Source organism: Cryptococcus neoformans, chromosome 5, assembly GCF_000149245.1.
Source record: "Cryptococcus neoformans var. grubii H99 chromosome 5, complete sequence".
Classification (NCBI taxonomy): domain Eukaryota; kingdom Fungi; phylum Basidiomycota; class Tremellomycetes; order Tremellales; family Cryptococcaceae; genus Cryptococcus; species Cryptococcus neoformans.
In genome coordinates this window covers 107501-126305 of record NC_026749.1, presented here as the reverse complement: position 1 = coordinate 126305, position 18805 = coordinate 107501, and the positions used below count along the sequence as shown (strand labels likewise).

The 18805-nt window shown below is 48.0% G+C and overlaps 6 protein-coding genes and 2 non-coding genes; 5 read left to right on the top strand and 3 right to left on the bottom strand.

The window, feature by feature from the left end:
• Nucleotides 1-242: 242 nt before the first annotated feature.
• CNAG_06834 (dolichyl-phosphate-mannose-protein mannosyltransferase) lies at nt 243-3759 on the top strand. XM_012194194.1 has 9 exons: nt 243-741; nt 788-940; nt 992-1602; nt 1652-1747; nt 1795-2298; nt 2347-2504; nt 2560-2707; nt 2776-3097; nt 3165-3759. Exons 1-9 carry the CDS (start codon nt 467-469, stop codon nt 3655-3657), a joined length of 2760 nt encoding a protein of 919 aa, XP_012049584.1. The 5' UTR covers nt 243-466; the 3' UTR covers nt 3658-3759.
• CNAG_06835 (glucosidase) lies at nt 3706-6991 on the bottom strand. XM_012194195.1 has 9 exons: nt 6633-6991; nt 5869-6087; nt 5462-5805; nt 5012-5413; nt 4781-4943; nt 4538-4709; nt 4319-4476; nt 4018-4242; nt 3706-3955 (listed from the first exon to the last, which is right to left on the bottom strand). Exons 1-9 carry the CDS (start codon nt 6687-6689, stop codon nt 3929-3931), a joined length of 1767 nt encoding a protein of 588 aa, XP_012049585.1. The 5' UTR covers nt 6690-6991; the 3' UTR covers nt 3706-3928.
• A 299-nt stretch (nt 6992-7290) lies between these two features.
• CNAG_12417 lies at nt 7291-8090 on the top strand. Its single transcript, XR_001045707.1, has 2 exons — nt 7291-7471; nt 7521-8090. It is a non-coding gene; the product is annotated as a hypothetical RNA (non-coding RNA).
• Nucleotides 8091-8133: 43 nt separating this feature from the next.
• Nucleotides 8134-10733, top strand: CNAG_06836 (oxidoreductase). XM_012194196.1 has 7 exons: nt 8134-8771; nt 8839-8973; nt 9047-9183; nt 9253-9418; nt 9478-9784; nt 9836-9954; nt 10037-10733. The coding sequence occupies exons 1-7, from the start codon at nt 8691-8693 to the stop codon at nt 10457-10459; spliced, it is 1368 nt and encodes a 455-aa protein (XP_012049586.1). The 5' UTR covers nt 8134-8690; the 3' UTR covers nt 10460-10733.
• CNAG_06837 (PH domain-containing protein) lies at nt 10416-13347 on the bottom strand. XM_012194197.1 has 5 exons: nt 13071-13347; nt 12906-13018; nt 12499-12867; nt 11669-12460; nt 10416-11614 (listed from the first exon to the last, which is right to left on the bottom strand). The coding sequence occupies exons 1-5, from the start codon at nt 13078-13080 to the stop codon at nt 10793-10795; spliced, it is 2106 nt and encodes a 701-aa protein (XP_012049587.1). The 5' UTR covers nt 13081-13347; the 3' UTR covers nt 10416-10792.
• A 443-nt stretch (nt 13348-13790) lies between these two features.
• On the bottom strand, nt 13791-16502 carry CNAG_06838 (mitochondrial RNA helicase). XM_012194198.1 has 2 exons: nt 15057-16502; nt 13791-15002 (listed from the first exon to the last, which is right to left on the bottom strand). Exons 1-2 carry the CDS (start codon nt 16439-16441, stop codon nt 13901-13903), a joined length of 2487 nt encoding a protein of 828 aa, XP_012049588.1. The 5' UTR covers nt 16442-16502; the 3' UTR covers nt 13791-13900.
• Nucleotides 16503-16660: 158 nt separating this feature from the next.
• On the top strand, nt 16661-18233 carry CNAG_06839 (methylene-fatty-acyl-phospholipid synthase). XM_012194199.1 has 4 exons: nt 16661-16907; nt 17021-17123; nt 17194-17526; nt 17575-18233. Exons 1-4 carry the CDS (start codon nt 16712-16714, stop codon nt 17888-17890), a joined length of 948 nt encoding a protein of 315 aa, XP_012049589.1. The 5' UTR covers nt 16661-16711; the 3' UTR covers nt 17891-18233.
• Nucleotides 18234-18420: 187 nt separating this feature from the next.
• On the top strand, nt 18421-18502 carry CNAG_10049. Its single transcript has one exon. It is a non-coding gene; the product is annotated as a tRNA-Trp (tRNA).
• Nucleotides 18503-18805: the final 303 nt, after the last annotated feature.

The window sequence follows — 18805 nt, the reverse complement described above, 5'->3', positions numbered from 1 at the left end:
CCCGGCAGGATGAGGAATAAATATTGCCAAATCCCCGTGTGATTATTGCAAACTTCCCATGCATGCGCAATGTAGACTGAAGCTTTTCTACGGAGGATGCTTTGAAGAGGGAAAGCATGCTTTGCTATGGGGATTCGCGGCCTTTAGGTCCTCCCAAAATCTGGTTTGTAGACCTAGTTAGGTATAAATAATTCCTGACAGTGCGTGGAAGATATCTTCTTCTTCGCAGCGGAAATATCCGCCTTTTAATCTCATCATTCATGACGTGGCTGCGCGACGCGTTTATGCTGCTGTGCTCAGCAGCAGCTGCTGCAGCTATTCGTTCTCATTTTCGCGAGCCCCCCTTTGTATCCTCATCTGCCTCTATAACTCCTTTCTCAAAAGTATTCCCTTATAAAACTAGCGGAGAGGGCTTCCCGATCTGCTGACAACACTACCCATAGCTCTTGAAGAGCACCAACACACAATGTCTCAACCTCTCACCCGCCGCGTCCCTCTGCAGCCCCACCCTTCACAACCGTCGACCTTTACTTCAAAAGTCACCGTCGAATCGGAAGCTGATGCCCGTTTGAGAGATCACCATGCTGGGCCACACACAGTGCAGAAAACTGCGTTTGGCGGTAAGAGAGGTTCTGCAGCGGTAGGGCGGATTGGAAAGAGGGAGTGGACGATGATCGCGGGGATGGTTGTAGTTGCGCTTTATGTGAGGCTGTACAAGCTTGGCAGGCCGAGCAGTGTCGTGTGAGTACCTTGCGTTTGATAAGATGATGGGACTAACTTGGAGCAGCTTTGATGAAGTGCATTTTGGAGGTTTTGCCATGAAGTATATCCGGCGCAAGTTCTTCATGGACGTGCACCCTCCACTGGCAAAACTCTTGGTCACTTTGAGCGCGTGGGTCGGTGGGTTCGACGGGAAATTTGATTTCAAGGATATTGGAAAGTGGGTTTTAATAATGTCTGAAATGTCGAACAATGGTTAATTTTGACTTAGGGATTACCTTGAACCTGGCGTTCCCTATATCACCATGCGATTCTTCCCTGCCGCCCTCGGTATCGCTCTTATTCCTCTCGCCTTCCTTACTCTTCTCGCTCTTCGCCTTTCACACATTTCTGCACTCCTGGGTGCCCTTCTTGTCACATTTGATAACGCCCTCATCACTCAATCACGACTCATCCTCCTAGACTCCTTCCTCGTCTTCTTCACCGGTCTTACTACTCTTTTTTGGGTTCGCTTCTCCAATGACGATTCTGAAGGCCGAGCGTTCACTAAGCCATGGTGGATAAATTTACTTTGTACCGGCCTCAGCCTTGGTGCTGTCGTCTCCTGTAAATGGGTAGGCCTGTTCACTATTGCCATGATCGGCGTCGGAACCCTTCGTCAACTTTGGCTTCTCCTCGGTAATCTCAAAGTTACCCCCAGGCAGTACATCAGACATTTTGCAGCTCGTACGCTGTGCTTGATTGTGGTACCCTTGACCTTCTATATGCTAATGTTTAAGATTCATTTCTGGATCTTGAACGAAAGCGGAGATGGAGATGGGTTTATGAGCTCGGAATTCCAGCATACTTTGCAGGGTCATGGTATGGCTGACACTTTTGCTGGTAACTCCATGTCTTCCGCCAGAATCTGCAAGGCGCTGACAACCAATAGATGTTGGCTTTGGTTCCAAGGTGTCCATCCGACATGTTAACACCCAGGGTGGTTATCTCCATTCACACCCCCACCCTTATCCCGGGGGTTCTAAACGTAAGTTCTGTGTTGTAACATTTTAAACCATCACTTACCGTACGCAGAGCAACAAATCACTCTCTACCCCCACCGAGACGACAACAACGTCTGGCGAATCGTTAACGCTTCTGCCCCCGATGGACCGGCCTCTTACCCCTGGGACGAACTTCCCTTTGAATATGTTCTCACCGGCACCAAGATCCGTCTCGAACATGTCACGACCGAGAAGCGTCTTCACTCTCACGATATCCGACCGCCTGTCAGCGAGGTTGACTTTCAAAATGAAGTATCTGGCTACGGTTTCCCCGGCTTTGCTGGTGATGCCAATGACGATTTCATTGTGGAAATCACCAAGCGTACAAGAGGAAAGAATGATAAGCAGGCTAAACACAGGCTCAAGACCCTCCGAAGCGAGTTTAGGCTGAGACACGCTTTATCTGGATGCTACCTGTTCTCGCATAAAGTCAAACTGCCTGACTGGGGTTACGAGCAGCAAGAGGTGACTTGTAACAAGAACCCTACTTGGGAGAACTCTTTGTGGTACATTGAAACCAACCAGCATGTTCAATGTGAGTCGCCATACGTTCGTTCGGAACTTTTCTGACGTATTATTGCAGTGCCCGTTGACGCTGAGCGAGTTAATTATGAGAAACCCAGCTTCTTTGAAAAGTTTTTCGAACTCAACGCTGTGATGTGGAGGACCAATGCTGGGTTAACTGAGAGACATGCTTATGACTCTCGACCTCAACATTGGCCTTGGCTCAGGCGTGGTATTGTAAGTTACTTGATCATTTTAATGACCACAGCGCAACGTCCTAATAGTTATAAAGAACTTCTGGGTCAAGGATCACAGGCAGGTTTATCTCATCGGTAACCCCGTGGTTTGGTGGTCTAGCACTGCCGCTATCGTTGCTTATCTCGCCGTGAGAGGGTTCTTGGTTTTACGCGCCCAGAGGGGTTACAGAGACTTGCACCAACGTGAGTATCGCATTCCTCCTCGCTCTTCGGCCCTTCACTCAGCAGAATTCCACTAAGTCTCTACACAGCCAAGCTCGCATTTTACGACGATATTTGCGCTTTTTGTGTCATCGGCTGGGCGTTCCATTATTTCCCCTTCTATCTTATGCAACGTCAGCTCTTCTTGCACCACTACCTCCCCGCACTCTACTTTGCCATCCTTCTTTTCTGTACAGTCTTTGACTATACCACATCTGCGCTCAAACCAAAGATTAGGACAAACATTGCTATTGCGATTTTGATCCTTGCACTTTGGAGTTGGAACCATTGGAGTAGCTTGGCGTATGCTGGAGAGTGGACTAAGGGCGCTTGTGAGAATGGCAAGTGGTTGAGGACTTGGGATTTCTCTTGGTGCGTTTCCATACGCCGTACCCATATACACATAAGACCCACTGCTAATAATCCTGTGAAAAAACAGTAATGACTTTTATGAAAACACTAGCATGTACAACTCCCAGTCCGCCATATTCAGCGAAAAAATCGCTCCTACCGATCTTGGTCCCGATTCAGCCACCACTACACTCATCGAAGATGTTCCAGAGCCTATCCAAAACGTTTTCCAGCAAGATCCCCCTCCTGAGGAAAAGACAATTGCGCCCGTGGGCCCCGCGCCGGAAGTTCAGATGGAAGAGTCTTCGGCGGTTTTCATTCCTGAGGGAGAGGAGGCGCCAGTCATTGAGGATTTGAGAGCACCAGTGGGAAATGATGCGGGTGATCCGGCAGTGACGGATGGGGAGGATGACGGTGGTTGGCACGGAGGTGCAGAGGAGGGACAGCATGGACAAGGAAAGGACGAAGTGAAGATAAAGGAAGGCAAGGCGCCTGTGGGTGCCAAGGTTGACATTCCTGATATGGGATTGGATGAGGAACGAAAGTTGTTGGTAGATCAGATTATGGATGAGCAGGAGTAAACTAGAGACGCCATTATTTGATGCAGAGTTCGTGAATATCTTGCCCGAAGATTGCTTATTTTGAGATATATGCATGTACACAGTGGGTAGAGACACAATGTCCTTGTTCTTCACTATCAATGTTAATATACATTTCTTGTGCAGATATACAACAGTTCAACAGTTATCTCTTTAAGATATAAATATCACAGAATTAATATGGTGTTAAAAAGAGAGCGACATATGTTTTTTTGGGATTGCGAAGGTTCGTATCAAGTCGTAAAGTCGTAATTTAACAAGAGTCAATAAGTGAGTTTTTCTAAAATATCATCATCAGCCTTTGACCATATCATCGCTTTTAAAATAGGAGGGCAGATTTACAGGCATAGTATAACCAGCCATAGCCCAGGTCGTAAAATTAGCGTTATTATACGCATTCGCGTGTTTCTCAATGTAAGCAGCAGTTGGTCGATCATCGGGATCGCAGCCCATCCTTCCTTCTGACCGCTGATACACTCTCACATAGTCAATGTGCATCTCCGAGGGAAAGGCGAGGTGGCTAAAATCGATAGCTTGAAAATTGTTGGACATGCCAAAATTTATGACCTGTGGGAGAGGAGCAAGGAACTGAGCTAGAATCCAATAGTAAAATGGCGTAGACAGTGTTTGTGGTGAGACGTACCATTGCCATTGGCTCCTCAGATATCAGGCGTTGACCGATATTCATAGAGGACAAGGGTCCTACAGCGGCGGGATACATCGTCCATGATTTCTTACCGTTCGCGACCCATGTGATGTAACCGGAACCTCTATCGTTGGGATCGCTAAACATCTCAAACCCTGCCAAATACATTGTCAGAGAAGTGTAGTCATGACGTTTGATGAACTTCTTGGCACGCACCATATATACCGAACCCACCACTAGTCCCGACGTAATTATCGCTATCGATATAAGTCAAAGATGATACCGCTTCCTGATACGTTCCGCCTTTGTACGAGTTCCACATTGTGAGGTCTGTATCGTATTGAATAGCTCCTTTAGAGGTGTTGAGGTATTCGTATCCTTTGTCAAACTATCGGCATGGATACAATCATGAGTCGCCGATATTTCGAAATTGGAGGGGGAGCTCAATAGCAGACTTACGGGGGCGAACTGAGCACTTTGGCTAACTTGGCCTATGTTAACAGACAAGTCTATTTGTCCTTCGAGGACATCAATCTCTGGTACGCCACGTCCATAAGTCACATCTGGCCCTGCATGATCTTCTCCTTGACAAGTGCACGAAGACATTCTCTGTCCCGGCAGGCTAGGTATTAGCACATTAGCATTTGCCAAGACTTTGTAAGTCTCCATTTGTAGACAAAGAGCTCTTACTAAGAAATGGGACCATCGTCTGACCCAGATGTCAAAGCTCCCTCTGGCCCAGTGCCGTCTGGATTTGTCTGGTTCGCCAGCGTCCCGTAATCGCATGAATCATATGAGTAAGGCCATGTCCCGTCTGTCGTGGCTCCGTACCCTGGTCTCCCGAGATTACCCATCATCCATACACCGGGCCAAAACCCGCCAACTTTGTTATTGCCCGGTAAAGAAACGGAGGTTTCAATGTAGATTGAGTACTGGAAACATATTTGATTCCACGACTGAAGCATACCGGAACGGAAGTTTAGGTCATGAATGTTTTCCTGATTGAGTGTGATAACGAGATGACCATCTTTAGTGGTGATTGCTGCAGGGTCGTACCATTCAAAATCGCCTGTTGGCCAGTAGTGGATATCGCTGTCATCTTGTTAGCATCTTGCTAGGCATCTTAAGCGATAGACCTACACGCCAGTCCAAAAAGGATCGTCACCAGGGAAAAAAGTTCTCCCTTCCTTTTCAAACTCATCCGAAAAGACCAAACTATATGTCTTCCCGTCGAAACCTGTTCGCGTGTACACGTTCTCTGGTGTATCGCTATCAATCACAGTAGGGATGTTCGATATAAGAGGTACCTGGCCAGTCGAGTTGATACCCCCTATGTTGTATGCGCCGTTTGTCTTGATCTGGGTATCTGTGAAGTGGGTGATGATCGGGTACCCTGCGAAAAGGGTCACCAGGCACAGAATAAGCATGACGAGGCACCCGACGTTAATGAGACCACGTGGTGTAAATATCGTTCCTCGATCATACTGAATACTGTCAGCCAGAGGCCAATGACTTATGGCTGGCGGTTCGTGATGGGCTGTGCTCACGTTATGATTTTTTATGGGATCTGGATTGTGCATCCAGTCATCCTCCTCTGGCCCGGTCATCATCAGCCCCCATTCTCCCGAAGCTCCTGATCCCACTTCAGCCAATTTTGCTCTGCTATCAAGGCTTGCTGAGCTAACACTCAATCTTGCTGGTGGTAAAAGGCGGTCGGTCGGCTTTGTTGAAGACGCCGAAGGACCATATTGTTGAATGGTCGTGGGCTAAGATGGCACAAAGTAGGTCAAATGAGTCAGCGGTTCCCATGAGACGAGAAGAATAGGGAGGACGAGAAGAAGGGGTAAGAAACGAGAATCACGTTAAGAGGTACTTCTTGAGATGGTGCAGATGATTGAACTGAAGAAGGAAGAGACGGCACAGAAGCAGCTTCGTGGAGCGATACAGGCGTGTACCACATGACCGAAGATGTCAAAGAAACGTGAAATGTAAAAAGATAAGGTGGCAGTGGTCGTTTTCAGCCAACTGCTGACCAGTCAAACAATACGATGAACGATGGGAATGAAGAGGAGGGAGCGGATAGAGATTATCGAATCAACACGTGGTGGGAGTAAGCGGTACGGAGATGTTGATGGAACACTGTGGCCCCACACAAACAATCGACACCTCAGGACACAACGCACACATCTCCGCGCATTGACAACAAAATAGCCTTATTAGACCTATCCGCAGCTACACAGGGCGCGCCTTGTTCTCGACTGGCGGGAAGAGATGCAGAATAGTGAGGAAGATAAGGACACCCACTACTCACCAGGCTACTGCTATCTGAGGATCGTGTATACCTCCTATAATCATTATATCTAGACATCCTTCTTGGTGCGTACGTGTTCTGCGCTCTCTGATATGGACAATCAAAAAAATGTTGTGGTATTATGCAATGGGGAGTTTCTGCTGGACAAAGGATTACAATAAATAAAACACACCAACAAGAGAATCGACAAGCAAATAGTAAAAAATGAGATAGGCGGTGCAGGCGGATGTTCTCAGATGGATGCTGGGATGCAATTTTCTGATGTCTGCTGCTGTATGCTATTATATGTAGGTTGGAATCGGGTTTTTGCTGTGCATCTTTTTATGGAGGAGGGACGGAGGATGACACGAATGACATCGAATTGGTCACCCATATTATGCGGAACCTTATACCGATCGGTCGCGTTCCCTCCCGAGGGTCGCGCGCTTTGGTGAATGACATGGAAATCGAGGAATCAGCAGGTGTTCGAATCGGCTACATCACTATAATAAAAGTGTCAGGTGAGAAGAGACGCTGCGTATGCCTGGGTTATCGAAGTTTCAGGCCATTATTACGTTCGACTCCTCGTTGGAAGTTATGGTATCGATGCTATGAATAGAGCGGTATATAAGATAGGAAATAACATGTGTATATTTGGATTGACCAGCGAGTGGCGACAGAGCCGTCGTCGTACTAATCTGCAGTGACGCGCGGGCCGCTCGTTGGCGATTGCTTGCCGTCCAACCACATACAAGCGATGGATGGTTTGCTCGCGCCCCAGTCATCGATCATCGACATGGATGCTCGTAGGTCAGTGTAGATGATCTACACACAGAGATGCAAAGCAAGAACATCGCCGGGTATGTGGAAATCGATCAAGTCATACTCATGAACCAACAAATATAATAGGCCGCTGCAGTGCAGATAGCGAGACCGTGGGAATCGGCGACCGGGAGTATGTAATACTTCGAGCAATATGCTTAATAAGCTCGGTTCCTCTTGAATTGCGACGACCCGTAGTGAGGCACCCTGCACCGCATCTGCAATGCTTTCATTCATCATCACTTCTGTTCCTTCCAAAAAAGCATCCCATGGGAAATAGAATGAAAGAAAAAAAAACCAGAAACGGAACCAACAAGGCACCCGGGATCTTCAGGTGGACACTCTGGTACTAACCAACGACGAATGCTCTTCAGCTTGATCTCCTGGATTAGTGCGTGCGTGATGGTTGCACTGCACTTGCCCCGTCGCCCGCGGCCGCAGACACTGGGAAGATCCAGCTCACACTTGATGGGCGAGAATGAGGGCATTGCGCTGTGGATGATGTACGTAACAGTGGGGGAAACAGACAGAAGAACTGATGGTGTAGCCGAAGAAGAAGATTAGAAACGGACAATTTATTTATAAATTTACTGCTTCTTGTTAGATGCAGATGCTGTGTAGTAGACTATGGCCGTGGGCGAATGAATGGAAGGTTTGGGAACGACTACTATATTATCCTGTACTCAAGGGGTCTTTGCTTCTTGCCTCCCAGAAAGTTGGCTTGCTTTTTCTGTCTCCGTCATCGCACTCTATTCGTCTTTTAGTAGTCATTACTACAAAGAGCGATGGTTCGTTGGATAGCCATACTACTGACTATACTGCTGCGCTGCCCTGCTTATTTTTTTTATCATCTCTTAACCTTGTCCCATGTCGAGTTAGTCATATGATATAAGCCAGTTCGCACCTAGTATGATACACATTTTGACACAGATGTACATCGTTTGTACATTGTAATGGCCATCAATAATTAATGCTGGTATTTAGTGAAAATGAGTACCGGGGGACTTGCCCAGCCACCCGGCGACCGGAAGGCCGAGCGCCGGGCCCGGGCCGCTGTTATCAGCTTTGCCGCCCGTGTCCATTCAGTCAAGATGTCCCATCCCATGATTTCCTGCTATTAGTGCTTTTCTCTTTATATCGCGGGAGATCATCGGCCCGATACACTCTTGGCCATCATGCCATGTTATATAACATCCCACCTTCAAATGCAGGGGATGCCTTTTCTTCTCGAGTGTATCCGTGATCAGTGAAGACATCATGACTGCAGTCAACAGTAATCAAGGAACCGGCAAGCTTTCTGGGAGGGTCGGCATCGTCGGGACGGGCCATCGAGCCAGGGTAAGTCTTGATGCCGTGACGCCCTTTCCTCGCCACCAAAGTGACCAAAAGCTGAGGAAATGAAAAGCTCTACACGACAGCAGTGGCCAGTCGTGCAAACACCAGTCTGGTAGCGCTTTGTGATACCAACGATGCACGAATGGATTGGCATAACAAGATGCTTCGAGAAGCCGGCAGACCCGAAGCCAAGAAATATGCTGCTGTAAGTTACTAATTTTGTAGTTCCTAATATGTTGGAAGAAAAGGGAAGGGATTATCTGACTTTCGGTCGATAGGAGGATTTTCAAAAGATGCTCGAGCAGGAGAAACTTGATGTGCTGGTGGTGACAACGATCGATTACACGCACGACATGTACATCATCCCCGCTCTGAAAGCTGGCATCAAAGTCCTCAGTGAAAAGCCCATGACGACGTACGCCCTTCCTTTACAGTCCATTTACCATTGGCACCCAAAAGCTTACTTACGGACCTTGTGACGCAGGAACGTGGATAAATGCAAAGCTATTCTCAATGCTGTTGACGAGTCCAACGGGTCCCTTACTGTCTTGTTCAATTACCGATACAATCCCATTCATTGGAAAGTGGCAGAAGTTATCTCTAAAGGAGAGATTGGAGAGGTTAAATCTGTTCACTTTGAGTGGCTACTTGTGAGTTCCTCGATTGGAATCTAGATGGATGGCAAGCTTATCCCTTTTTGGAATTGTAGGACACAGTCCACGGTGCAGACTACTTCCGTCGCTGGCACAGATATAAGGACCGTTCTGGAGGCCTTATGATCCACAAGTCATCCCACCACTTTGATCTCGTCAACTTTTGGATCCAGTCCGTCCCCCAATCAGTGTTTGGCATGGGATCTCTTGCATTTTATGGCAAGGAGAACGGTAAGAAGTCAGGGTGGGGCAGGAGTTATGAGCGAGCAAGGGATGCGAAGGAAGCCGAGAATGATCCGTTTGCGATCCATTTGGGGGATGAAGAGGGTTTGAAGGGACTTTATTTCGATGCGGAGCATATTGGTGAGTCTTTACATCTCGTTTCCGACATTAACCAGGATTGACATGAGGTAGACGGGTATCACAGAGATATGAACGTCTTTGCAGATGATATCACAATTGAAGATGACATGTCGGTTCTCGTACACTACGAATCTGGAGTCAACATGACTTACCACCTCACTGCTTACTCCGTACGTTTCTTCGCCATCTCTTACCTCCGCCTTTGCCACTCACTAATTTGTTGACGTCCTACCTCTTTTTCAAAAAAAACAGCCATGGGAAGGTTACAGAGTAATGTTCAACGGAACCCATGGTCGCCTCGAACTCGAAGTCGTCGAAAACGCCTTCCGTCTTCCTATCCCTAAAGGCTCTAACAACGCCTCCGAACACGTACACGGCGATAGCGCTCTACCCAACGAAGGTCATTCCAAAATCATCTTGCATAAACTCTGGCAGCAGCCAGTTAACGTGCCTTATCAGGAGGCTAAAGGTGGACATGGTGGAGGTGATGAAGCTATGTTGGATGAAATTTTTGGTCCGAAGGAAGGGGAGGAGGAGAGGAAGTGTCCTGTGAATGGATTGTCGGCTGATCAGAAGGATGGAGCCCTCGCCATGGCTGTCGGATTAGCAGCGAATGAAAGTTTTAAGAGTGGGAAGCAAGTGTTCATCAAGGAGTTGCTCGGTGGTACTTTGTGAAGGGGTTATCGCTCCCGTGACGGTCAAATTTTATAAAGATACAATTCATGTATGAAACATGTAATTGGGTCATTTGCACAGTTTGATGGGCGGCAACGATCAAGTACAGAAAGGAGAAAGGAAACATAAAACGCCATTTTCAAAAGAAGCAGATACGCATTAGTTCTATTTCAATCGCTTCTCGTTACTTAATACACTAGAAAGACCTTTGCCTCTGTTTGATGTAAGGTCTTTCTTACTCACAGGAACCAAACATTTACTGTATGCACAACAATCAATTAAGTCAAACGTACCCCCCGCATTAAACGTTATTCGAGCCGTCGTGCATTTTCCTCATGTCTCTCTCTCCTTCTCGGCGTGGAACCGTCTCACAACATCCGCTACTGCACTCTTGGCCGTATATGTCGCACTCCGTCCTCTCTGCCCCCCGTTGGAGGGAGGCACGCCTCCTACATGTACTTGAGATTGAGCTGATGGGGGATCTTGGGGTTGAGACTGCTGAGTTTGTGATTGTGATTGCGCTGATGTTGGCGTTGAAGTCGTTTGCGATCCTGAGGGTAAAGCGAGTAGAGGCGCCACTTCCGAGGCAGGAATAGGTGGTTCAAGGACAGAACTTGCCGACATTGGATCCTGTACGCTTGAGTTAAGAGATACAGAACTAGACAGTCCAGGGGTGGGAGGTTGTTGAGTGATAACTGGGACGGTCATTCTTTTCCCTTGCCCCTGAGACGACTGGGCTTGCTGATTTGGTTGAGCAGAGAAGCCGCCTACATTGAACGACGCGCTCCTCTCTCCTCTTTGTTGTTCAAGCAAAGCCCTGAACGCTGCCAACCACTTGATTTCATCTTCCTCAGTAGGCGCACAGAGGTGGAAAGTCCGCTTCGCAGTGATCAACCTGAAGATGTGCTCGTCGTCTTTCGAAAGCCGTGTATCAGAAGAAGTAGGATTAGAGCCCAAACGGCCTCGCATGAATTGGCGTGAGGATGAGGTAGGAGATTGAGCATGCGTGAAAGAATGATGTGAGTGCGAATGGACGGGATGGGTGTGGCCGTGTGCGGAGAGACGATCTGATTCATTTCCGTCAGATGCAGGATCCAAGACTTCAAGAGCGTCGAGGATGGACGAAAGGGGGATGACTTGTTGAGCCTTGGTTTCCTGTATCATAGGGTTAGAATCGCTCTGTGAAGGGTGCGAGTGAAAGTAGCTTACCATATGACTCCTCGAATACGCCAGCGCAGACGAAGTCAACACAAACCATCTCTTTCTCCACACATCCTTCCTTCTTTTGCTCTGCTTCATCAAGTACGCCGATAATATTACTTTTTTCGGGTCTGCAGGTGCGACCGGCGTTTCGAGTTCATCTTCATCTTCGGAGCTTGCTGGTGGACGTACATTGCGAAGATGATCGGCCGAGGACATACTTCCAGTCGACGCCTCGCGCTTGGATGGCCCGCTGACTCCTCGAGAGGCAATGTTGCTGATACCTGAGGGAATATGGGAACCTTGCAAAGTGTGAATTGATTGATTGCTTGGTGATCGAGCAGGAAGGGATATCTTGGCGAATCGTGAAGTCAAATTGTTGTCGATAGGGCTGGAAGGAGAGAGGACGGTGGGTTGAGGAGAAGAGACAATAGGACCCATATAGGTTGTGTTGGTAGGCGAGACAGTATCAATGGAGTGAAGAGTTGGTGGGTTTCGAGGGACGGACATGGACTTTGGGTGGTGGTCCCTCTTTGCCTCCTCTTCCTTCTCCGAAATCCTTCGACGCATCTCATTAATCGCATGGACCCATTCGTCCATTTCCGCAACAGAAGGTGCTTTCACGAAGAATGTGCGCTTGGGCACAACAATGCCGAAAGTGTTCGGGTGTTTCTTTATGACGACAGGCGCGACAGTGTGGATCTCGCGAAGGTTAATCACTCGCTTGAGGGAATATTCCTTGTCGTCCTTATAATATGCCAACTTTTCATTACGCAAGACGAACCACCGCTTTTTCCAAGCCTACCGTATTAGTCATGCTCATTCAACCAAGTACTCACCCTTCTCTTTTCTTGCTTCTTGTACAAGTACCCGCTCATGACAACTCTCTGACCCTCCATACCCCTCTGCAGCTCATCTTGAGCTTCTTCATCTTCACTTGCGCTCTCCGCACCTTCAACCGCTTCTTCTTCTTCTTCTTCTACATCCTCTAACTCCATCATCGAGACAATTTCTTCATCGCCACCAAATTTGTTCTCGGCAATGGCAGACAATCCACCAGCAGATGTTGTAGCCGGGGTGAGAAGCGGGGAAGTGGGGTGGCCAGAGGCATTAGGAGAAACAATGCTCTGAGTTGGGATGGAAGATGCGATTGAAGAGTCAGAATCGTTGCCTGACAACGCAGAGTGGGGGAGAGTGTGTGAGAGTTTCTACACAATCAGCTTTAGCCTTGAACTATGTAACTCACCCTTGGTTTCTTAGGAGAGTCGATAGGACGAGGGGGTACGGTAGAGCGGAAGGAGAGCTTCCTTTCAATCTCCGACTGAGAAGGTGGGGGCGCAGGGATCGGCTGTTGCTGGGCTGTGACGAGTGAGCTTAGCTGACGTCAAGAGAAGAGGAGGACGATACGTACGACCTGACATGTTACAGCTTATGATACCTACAGTACCTAGCTAAGGGCTATGGCGAAGCGGACCGAAAAGTAAATATGCCGAACTGGCACAATAGACAGTTACTGCACTATTGAGGACTTCTGTTGCTCAAACAACAGGAGGATGATGAAAATGGAGAGTGGCGAGTTAATCAAGGCGTGGGAGGACGAACATTTATAGACGCAGAGTAAATACGAGTAGGGTTGCGGATACAGACCGTTGATATGGAAAGAGGACTTGAATGCCGCTCGGAACTACAATAGCGGGAAGAGTGACAGCGACAACAACAGTGGGGCAGCGCAATACTTAAGGTATAGTTAACAGATACATAAGAATCACGTGGTCTGATACCCTATTTTTTGTTTCCGCCATTTACGTTGTGTTTCATGATGCTTCTGGTGACCAAAGCCGAAAAAATGATCATGGCGGAGCGGATACATGCATGAACGAAACCAGAAGAGACTCTTGGCTGTACCCTAGCGATTAATAACTTTATCAGGCAGTCATAAGGAGGCGAGTAACGATGACTGTGGGCCATATTATCAGCTGTTATGTTCTTCGAGCATGAATTCTTATTTACGATCATCTTTCTTTCCGTCGATCCACAGCAGCAGCAGCAAGGTAGTATAGGAAAGTGTGGAGTGCGAACGAATGAAATACCCCAATATCCCATGTGCTTTTTTTTCAAGTACATTGATGAGGCCTTAAGATCATTTTATGCATTTGTGTGTTACTCGGACAAGATGCAGATGTGAAATATCCATGTAGAGGAGCAATGACTTATGAAATACAATGGAGAAGACGTGACGCTCTATTGCTCTTTCTCATTACCCACATCCAACCGCTTGTCAAGTCTCCTTCCCACCTCTTCTCCATCCCCAGTAAGTGCTAGATTCTTCCACATCTTCTTACTCTGCTCCTTCTTTACTTCACTCCCACTTCTCCACTCGATTTTCTTTTTCTCATCTTCCTCCTGCTTCCTCCTTTGCTTCTCCTCTTCCAACTCCTTCAAAGTTTTCTTCGAAACCGCGCTCTTGGCCTTCTTGCTAGGCTTCAGCCCAGGCATCCTCTCCAAACAGTCTTCTAGCACCCCTTCGCACTTGACCTTGTACTCTACCGCTTTCGGTCGGTCGGGGAAAGCGACCTCCAGCCTAAAGCTGAGCCAAATGTAGAGGACAAGAGTTTTGTGTAGTGTTTCAAGAACTGGAAGGGAGTTGATGATAAATGGTGGGATGGATGCTTTCTTGCTACCTGCTTGGCCTGGGGGTGGCATAGGAGGGAGCGTAACGAGAATCTCGTGGACTTGATCGAGGGTATCTAGCATGTTCGTTTGCAGCCCTTCAAAGATGTTGTCTATCAGTACACAACCTTCTTCAGCGTAGTCCTCAATAAGGTTGACAAAGATTTCCTTCGCCCTCTCATCCCTTGTGTTCACTGGAGCAAAGCAGAAAAGGTCCATCTCGCCCAAGCTCAATCGGTCCCGGAAAGGCTCCACGAGCTCCGCTAAGGGCAGCTTATGATCATGGGCAGCGATGATAGTTGACGAAGGAGGCTTGGCAAGGGCCGAAAAGTGCGATAAAAGTTCAGCGTAGGTAGTGGAAGCAGGAAGAAGGGTAGAAAGCTGAACGAGACCGCTGGTGGGTATTTCGAGCTTTGCGCGGGAGATGGAAGGAAGGGACCAGGTCATGAGTTCTTTAAGGATGGGTAGGTCATCTTTGGCGAGGGTGGTTGCGATACCGCCAGCGGCAGGGGCTTCGTCAGGTGCGGAGATGTTTGAGATTTTGGTTAAATCGTTGCCAGTCTTGAAACGGCCTGCACGACCTGCGATTTGTTTAATCTGCATAAGAGAAAGAGGCACTTGAGATTTGCCGTTGAACTTGGAAAGTGATTCGAAAATGATTCGGCGGATCTTTCTATTAGGATGTCAGTTCATCGATTGAGAGAGAATGAAATAGAGATGCCCTTACAAGTTGAGACCCATTCCCACAGCATCGCTCGCTACGAGGACCTTGCTCGCGCCATCCTCGTCATTGAAATCTCTTGCTTGTTCGGCTCTGGTCTCTGGCGGTAAAGCTCCATAAACGACCGCGCACTTTTTTCCTGCTTGACTCTCCACCTGTTTCTTGACTTCAAAGATGTTCGACCTTGAAAATGTAACGATGCAATCACCGTCTTCAACCTTGGTGTAGTCGTTTTTGAGAGATTCGTTGGCGACAGATAGGGGAGTGAGACGATTGTACTGGTGTACCGTGAGGTCATCCCCCAAAAAAGCTATCATCCCTCGCAGCAAGTCGACTGTTGTTTCGTCACCACACAGATGGATCTCCTTCGCTGCTACACCCAAAACAGCCTTTGTCCAAGCGCCTCCTCTCTGGCCATCACCCAGCATTTGGATCTCGTCAATCACAACGACATCAAAGCCCGTTCCACTTAGCCCAGCCAGCGGTAACATCTCAACTGTACAGCTTAAAAGCCCCGCATCGGGATGAACCACTCTGCGCTCTTCACCCGTCAACAAATTACATTCCCTTCCCTTCCCGTCTAAACCTCCGACGCTACCCAAATTCATCCTCTCCCACACCTCATGTGCTAGTAGCCTAAGGGGGCCAGCATATGCTCCCGTAGTTGCTATACTGAGCGCTTTTAGGGCGTTGTATGTTTTACCAGAGTTAGTCGGGCCGATGTGGAGGTGAAAATGACGCTTGATGGCTCGAGAAGGGAGGAAATCTGTGGAGTGTATCAATCGTGTAAGATCTGTGGCGGAGAGGATAGAGGATATATGGGATTTCTGAGCGCTACTGAGCAGTGAGGATGGGAGAATGGACGTAAGGAATTGGCGAAGAGCCAATGATTCGAGAGTGGACATGAAACGATCTTCCGATATTGCGATCAAAAGACCTTCTGGGTCCCATCCTCCCCTCTCTAACGCAGCCTTGGCTTCTTCCTCTGAGGTGATCCCTGACAGACTGCTTTTCACCCCATGTAGCCATTCTTTGGAAAGCTCCCGTACCAAACTTGCTTCCAGACCGTATGTCTTAAGCCTGACCATAGCTCGCGATGATGTCGCCCATTCAGGTAGTCTTTGGAGCATCGAGCGAATGAGAAAACTCGCTTTCGGTGGCGTTTTGGGTTTGAAGTCATCGATAGTGAGTTGAACAGGTTCTCTCTGGGTGTATGCGAATGGCCGTTTGCCTTGCTGTTTTCTGTTTGAACGAGACGAATCTTGTCTTTCGGATCGAGGGATATATTGACGAAGGAGTCTGGATGCAATGGACAGTTGACGGCATTGAGTACAAATCGGGCGGATATAAGTTACCCGCGCCAGCTGTCTAGTGATCATCTTGTGTGACATTAGGGAAAGTAAGACTTGTATGGGACTTAGTTATCATAGGGCTGCACCAGCGAGGACGACGGAGCATAACTAGGCGACAGTGAAAAACAAAATTCCGACGAGCGAATGCCTACTTCCACGTCATCAGACTGTCACTTTTGGTTTTGTTACGTAACCTTGTGCTTTTACAACCGCGTTTGAGCTTTCGGTGTCAACAGCCCACCCAAGCAGCTGTGCCATCGCATCTTTCCATTGCTTTTCCATCTTTGCTTTTCTATAATCCCATTCAAAATGTCTAAGCTCCCCCCTATTCCTTCATGGATTCCCGGCGCCGACCTTCTTCACCCCACTTTCCGGTACACTACTCCCGCCGTCCCTTCCACCGTCGATGAACTTCACAAGTTGCTTGAATCCAAGGCCAGCTTGTACGCCTTTGTTGCCATGACCGCTTTCAACCCTATCTTCTGGAACTTTGTGGCACGAAATGGTGCGTATAACTTTTTGAATGTGGGATGTAGCACTCTGTCATACCATTGGCGGTGGCAGAGGCTTCAGCCGTTCGATCAGGAATGTGATTAGATACTAATCGGAAATGTTCAGAATACCGTAACAAGACCATCACCAAAATTGTGCAATCCCCTTTGATCGGCTGCTACCTTTTGGCAATTACCATCTTTTCCATCTCTGCTTTCAGAGACCACCTGTGCGTGTCGTGGATTTACTATCGTGAACCCGCTGATCCCTATAATCCTCATCACCCCGTGGAATGATAGGTTCCTTGGTGCTGTCAAGGACCAACCGTCCCTCGCCATACTCGGTCACCCTGCTATCAAGGCCGCTGCTATTTCTCTCTTCGCTTCTGGTCAGACATTTGTCATTACCTCCATGTGGGCTTTGGGTGTCACTGGCACTTATCTCGGTGACTACTTTGGTATCCTCATGTCCCACCGTGTGACCTCTTTCCCATTCAACGTTCTTTCCGATCCCATGTATGTTGGCTCTTTCCTTACCCACTTGGGTACTGCTTTGTGGTTCCAATCTCCTGCGGGTATTGTCCTTGCTGCTTGGGTCTGGATTGTCTACGCCATTGCTCTAAAGTTTGAGGGGTGAGTCGTCTATCTCTTCATATCGCAAAACAAACTAATCGCACATAGCCCCTTCACCGACAAGATCTACTCCGCCAAGAACAAGAAGGTCGACGGATATTCCTCCTCTTCTTCTGTACCTACCTCTACTTCGGCTACGTTCCCTGCTACCCCTTCCCGACGATCCGGTCGACTTGCCGCCAGGGCTTCCGCACCCAACTCTGATGCGGACTCTGACAGCGGTAGTGCTAGCGCTGCACCTATAAAAGCTACTCCCAGAAAAACTGCCAGGAAGAGCGTTGCGAGGGGTGAAGTGGCTACTCCTAGACGAGTGACCAGGAGCCGAAGTCAAGGCCTTGCTAGTGGTATTAGTGGGGAGGAGTAGGTGGTTGACGTGTTGAAGGTGAGATAACATGGGTGGAAAAACACCTTGAAGTTGTGGAACTGGTGCTATTATGTTGGCTGGGGGGTCGGAAGGCTTTAGTAGAAAGTCGGGGAAGGAGAGACGCTGTGGACCGCTGATTAATGACTGAATTTCGGTTTTACAACTATATTTCTAAACTATATACCTCGGTGTCTCAACAATACCACCTCTTTTTTTGTTGTTTTGATACCCTTAGATCGTCTTCGGGTCATTCATCTGCGATGTAGACGTTAAAAACACGACGAGCATGGTTATTAGGCGTTTTGTTTCAGCTTTAGACGAAAGATTGAGTGGTCCGCATCTGGTATCATAGTTACTGCACAGAATGGGCCTGAATTGAAGGAGAAGGTTGATCATCCATGTCAAGAAATGAATACTGGATAACAAGTAATGGCGGATACGGGCCGCAAAAGTCAAACAAATGCCTCGGTTGGCTTAATCGGCGACGTTTAGCAGGACAACTTCTCATGATGGCACAGCAATATAACAATGGAGTCGTAGTTCAGTGGTAGAATATCGGATTCCAATTTTGGAAGCATCCGCCGGTCGCAGGTTCAATCCCTGTCGACTTCATTTTTTTCTTTACCTTACAGCTTGCCACATTTTTCGGTACGCGGTCACCACGCAGCAGTAGCAGCGAGCGAGCATCGACCACAGAATCTCTTTGTTGCATCATGCTTACCACGTACTAAGGACGTTTGTTTTCCTTTATCATAACTGACAGCTATTTCGATCATCATGTTGGGCGAGGGAGTAGAATTTGGGTTTTCATTCCAAGACCGTCGGACTTCTGACGTCGTTGAGATGTTATCGTTTGCATACCACTGTCTTCATGATTTTCAATGGCAAGTGTTGTATTATTATCAAAAGTGAACA

Coding starts and splice junctions, on each gene's coding strand:
- CNAG_06834 (XM_012194194.1), top strand. CDS start 467: ATGTCTCAACCTCTCACCCGCCGCGTCCCTCTGCAGCCCCACCCTTCA. Junction 941..991: donor GATTTCAAGGATATTGGAAA/GTGGGTTTTAAT, acceptor ATTTTGACTTAG/GGATTACCTTGAACCTGGCG. Junction 1,748..1,794: donor TTATCCCGGGGGTTCTAAAC/GTAAGTTCTGTG, acceptor TACCGTACGCAG/AGCAACAAATCACTCTCTAC.
- CNAG_06835 (XM_012194195.1), bottom strand. CDS start 6,689: ATGTCTAGATATAATGATTATAGGAGGTATACACGATCCTCAGATAGC. Junction 5,806..5,868: donor ATCCCATAAAAAATCATAAC/GTGAGCACAGCC, acceptor GACAGTATTCAG/TATGATCGAGGAACGATATT. Junction 4,944..5,011: donor GACGATGGTCCCATTTCTTA/GTAAGAGCTCTT, acceptor GCTAATACCTAG/CCTGCCGGGACAGAGAATGT.
- CNAG_06836 (XM_012194196.1), top strand. CDS start 8,691: ATGACTGCAGTCAACAGTAATCAAGGAACCGGCAAGCTTTCTGGGAGG. Junction 9,419..9,477: donor TTCACTTTGAGTGGCTACTT/GTGAGTTCCTCG, acceptor TTGGAATTGTAG/GACACAGTCCACGGTGCAGA. Junction 9,955..10,036: donor ACCACCTCACTGCTTACTCC/GTACGTTTCTTC, acceptor CAAAAAAAACAG/CCATGGGAAGGTTACAGAGT.
- CNAG_06837 (XM_012194197.1), bottom strand. Junction 12,868..12,905: donor ACTCTCCTAAGAAACCAAGG/GTGAGTTACATA, acceptor CTGATTGTGTAG/AAACTCTCACACACTCTCCC. Junction 12,461..12,498: donor AGAAGCAAGAAAAGAGAAGG/GTGAGTACTTGG, acceptor CTAATACGGTAG/GCTTGGAAAAAGCGGTGGTT.
- CNAG_06838 (XM_012194198.1), bottom strand. CDS start 16,441: ATGTCACACAAGATGATCACTAGACAGCTGGCGCGGGTAACTTATATC. Junction 15,003..15,056: donor GTGGGAATGGGTCTCAACTT/GTAAGGGCATCT, acceptor ACATCCTAATAG/AAAGATCCGCCGAATCATTT.
- CNAG_06839 (XM_012194199.1), top strand. CDS start 16,712: ATGTCTAAGCTCCCCCCTATTCCTTCATGGATTCCCGGCGCCGACCTT. Junction 16,908..17,020: donor GAACTTTGTGGCACGAAATG/GTGCGTATAACT, acceptor GGAAATGTTCAG/AATACCGTAACAAGACCATC. Junction 17,527..17,574: donor ATTGCTCTAAAGTTTGAGGG/GTGAGTCGTCTA, acceptor AATCGCACATAG/CCCCTTCACCGACAAGATCT.